This window comes from Buceros rhinoceros, unplaced genomic scaffold (genome assembly GCF_000710305.1).
Source record: "Buceros rhinoceros silvestris isolate BGI_N320 unplaced genomic scaffold, ASM71030v1 scaffold4473, whole genome shotgun sequence".
Lineage (NCBI taxonomy): Eukaryota > Metazoa > Chordata > Aves > Bucerotiformes > Bucerotidae > Buceros > Buceros rhinoceros.
Window position 1 is genome coordinate 1 of NW_010401676.1, and position 3,004 is coordinate 3,004.

The 3,004-nt window shown below is 41.2% G+C and overlaps 1 protein-coding gene across 1 annotated transcript; it reads left to right on the forward strand.

Annotated features, from left to right (window-relative positions):
• Positions 1 to 737: 737 nt before the first annotated feature.
• NCBP2 (nuclear cap binding protein subunit 2, 20kDa) lies at positions 738 to 1,531 on the forward strand (the record flags this gene model as incomplete). Its single annotated transcript, XM_010132348.1, has 2 exons — positions 738 to 876; positions 1,460 to 1,531. Coding segments are annotated over 2 exons (211 nt in total), but the record flags the coding sequence as incomplete, so codon positions are not given.
• Between the last annotated feature and the right edge of the window lie 1,473 nt (positions 1,532 to 3,004).

Here is a 3,004-nt window from a genome sequence, read left to right on the forward strand (position 1 = left end):
CCGCCCGCAGGCCGCTGCAGCGGTGGGCAGGAGCGGTCTGAGCGTGGCTGAACTGAAATGCAGGCTCCGAGTCAGGAGAAAATTGTTGGAGGATAGAGTTAATAGGTTGCTAAAGTGCCTGTGGGAATCCTGGATGAGAGAGAGCAAACATACTGCACGTCGAGTGCAGGTTTTTAGGTTGCTTTGACTCTGTGACTTTGAGGCAGATAACTTGGCCTCTGCAGTAAGTTGGCCTTTTTAGATAGTTGGCCTCTGCATAAAATCATATTCTCAGTGCCCCAGTAAAGAGGTGCTTCTTTGCATACAAGCATACGTGTAAAGTTGGTATCTTGCATCCCTGTCCTGCTGACTCCGTTACTTGTTAGTCACTTTGAAGATAATTCGGTTACTGCTTCTGGCAAACTCGCCGAAGTGGTGAAAGTTTGTAGCCTGAATGGACCATGCATGGGGCTTCTCGTTCTTTTCTTAGTAGTGGTGCTTTATGCCTCTATGAGTGAGCATGGTTAAAGAACGTGATCTAATATATGTATTTTTAATATACTTGAATTCCTGCACATTGCTGTAATGCATCAGCAGTTTTCTCAACCCATGTGACTTCATAAAAGCAATTGTTTTTAAAAGTAACTGAGAAGGAACCTGATTCAAGCAAATACTTGGGTTTGTAGCCTATTTGTTTTGTTCTTTTTTCCATGAGTTGAAAATAGAAGCCCGTTTTTTTTCATTAACCTGTTCCTAAGGTACTATGCCAGAGGAGATGCTGAAAATGCAATGCGATACATCAATGGGACCAGACTGGATGATAGGATCATAAGGACAGACTGGGATGCAGGATTTAAGGAGGGTAGACAGTATGGCCGTGGAAGATCAGGGGGACAGGTAGGTTGCTTTGCAGTCTAGTTTTTAAGGGACTGATGACTTTACCAAATTACTGCTTTTTGAACAAATATACTCAGAACGACTTCAGAAGTTGCACCTTATGAGTTAATGGTTACGATAGCACTGTACCTTAGTCTGTAAGACACCTTATCAAAAGTGATGTTACCTACTGATGATGTTAAGGATAAGTAACTTTTTCCTATATTTCACTGTAAGTACTTTCAGAAACTTCTTGGCTGCTTGGCAGGTAATTTTTATAAATAACCCCAGAGGCTGTTAAGAACACAAAAAACAGCACTGCGCTTACCTAAAGTTGAGCAGGTGGCAGATGGTTTTACTGCAGAAGTGTGAGGCTAGTCATCCTCACTTAGATGGTCTTGATTAAAGAGTTTCCCTGGGCATTATTAAAAAGGAAGTTAGATTATGCTGTGATCTGGACTTCTGCATGATGCACTTTGCCTTCAGTCAACACCTTGTGGCCGCTTACTTGTTGTGAACTCAGTTTGACTATGTTCTGATGGTGTAATAGTTTTTGAGAAATTGTTTGTCTTTTCTGGACTTATGTTCTTTCCTCCTTCTTAAGGTCCGGGATGAATATCGGCAAGACTATGATGCTGGAAGAGGTGGCTATGGCAAAGCTGTTCAGTGCCAGTGAATGGTGAATGACTGGTGAGCCTCACAGGAGAACTAAACCCGCACTGTAAATATCACCAGGCACAAAGTAGGTCTGCTATAGCTACATGAATTTGTGTGCTCTCTGAGTTCCTGTGGTCTCTTAGTATGTTCAATATCTCTTCTGTTCTAATGCCAGGATCCAGAGCATTGCAGAGTTCATTAAAAGAGAGGACCTGGGAACAAGGTTTTAAGCCATGCTATGTGTGAGGCTTTGGTCTTTAAATGCTGCTGTAACTCTACTAAAGGAGCAGAGGTTTAACGGTGTGGTGCTTTGTTTCACTGGCAAAACTTGATTATTCTGTCGCAGGCTTTTGTTTACATTGGTATCTCAGGGTGGAGAGTGTCTATAAAGGAGGATTGGTGTATGTTTCAGAGATGAAAGAAAAAGGCAGAGAGCCTGAAAAGGAAGTGGAATTTCTAGGGAAATTTTGCAGTTTCTGGGGAGGATTTAAGGTTGCAGATTTTCTGAGGTTACTGGATTAGCACCCTTTTACACTGATGATGTTCCTAGCACACCTAAATGAACAGCCACAATAAAACAAGCGAGGCTGATGAGCCTAGGGATCAGAAAGTGAGAAGCAAGCCTACCAGAGAGCAGCAGACACCCTTGCAGTCTTCCACAAAGGGTAATGTGATCGCATGACATCGCGTGATTCGGAACCATTTTGCTTTGTGGGATACAGAGTACAGCAAGTGCAAGAATTGCAGTAGCAGTTATTTTCACAGTTGGAGTAGTAGTATTTTGCTTCTGTCTTGTAGCTCTCTGCAGCCTTAATACTGCACAGTATTAAGAATAGGATCTTTCCTGTGCCTACAAGGGTGGCATGAAGCTTAGTTTTACAGTTACCCCCCAAAAAGGGATGTTTGAAGAACCGAGTGTGTAATGAGAATGTGTGTTTTCAAAAAACGTTTTCTATTTGAGAAACTTGATTGCAGACAACGGTAAAAATGAAAAAAAAAAAAAAAGATGAGTTTTAGGAGGAGCCTTACTTTCTACTGAGCTTGTGGTAAGAATGGTAAAAGAATTACAGGATTGTATAGAATTATCTTTTTTTTTCCCCTCCTCTGGATCCTATTATGATGGGATTTTGCTGTACTGCAGGCATAGGAATAAAAATAATTAGTGATCCTGAATCTGTGAAATTGACCTGCTGAGTTGAAGTAATTTAAGAGGATCCTTTGGAAATGGCAATTCATGAAGTGTTGTCCAAATAGCTTGTCTGTGACTCCTTAAACCTTTGAAAAAGTTGATCTTTACTCTCTGAAGATATTATTGGAAATCTTGATGTGTTTTTTGTGTATGGTTAGACACAACTGTTACTGTAAATTGGAAATGCAGTGAGGTAGAACAACTGCAGTGAGACTGCTTAGGAAGCAAAGTTTTGGGTGGTTTGGCACATAGAGTAAAACTAGATTTTCAGAATCACTTGGTGCTGGTCTGCAAACAAGACTG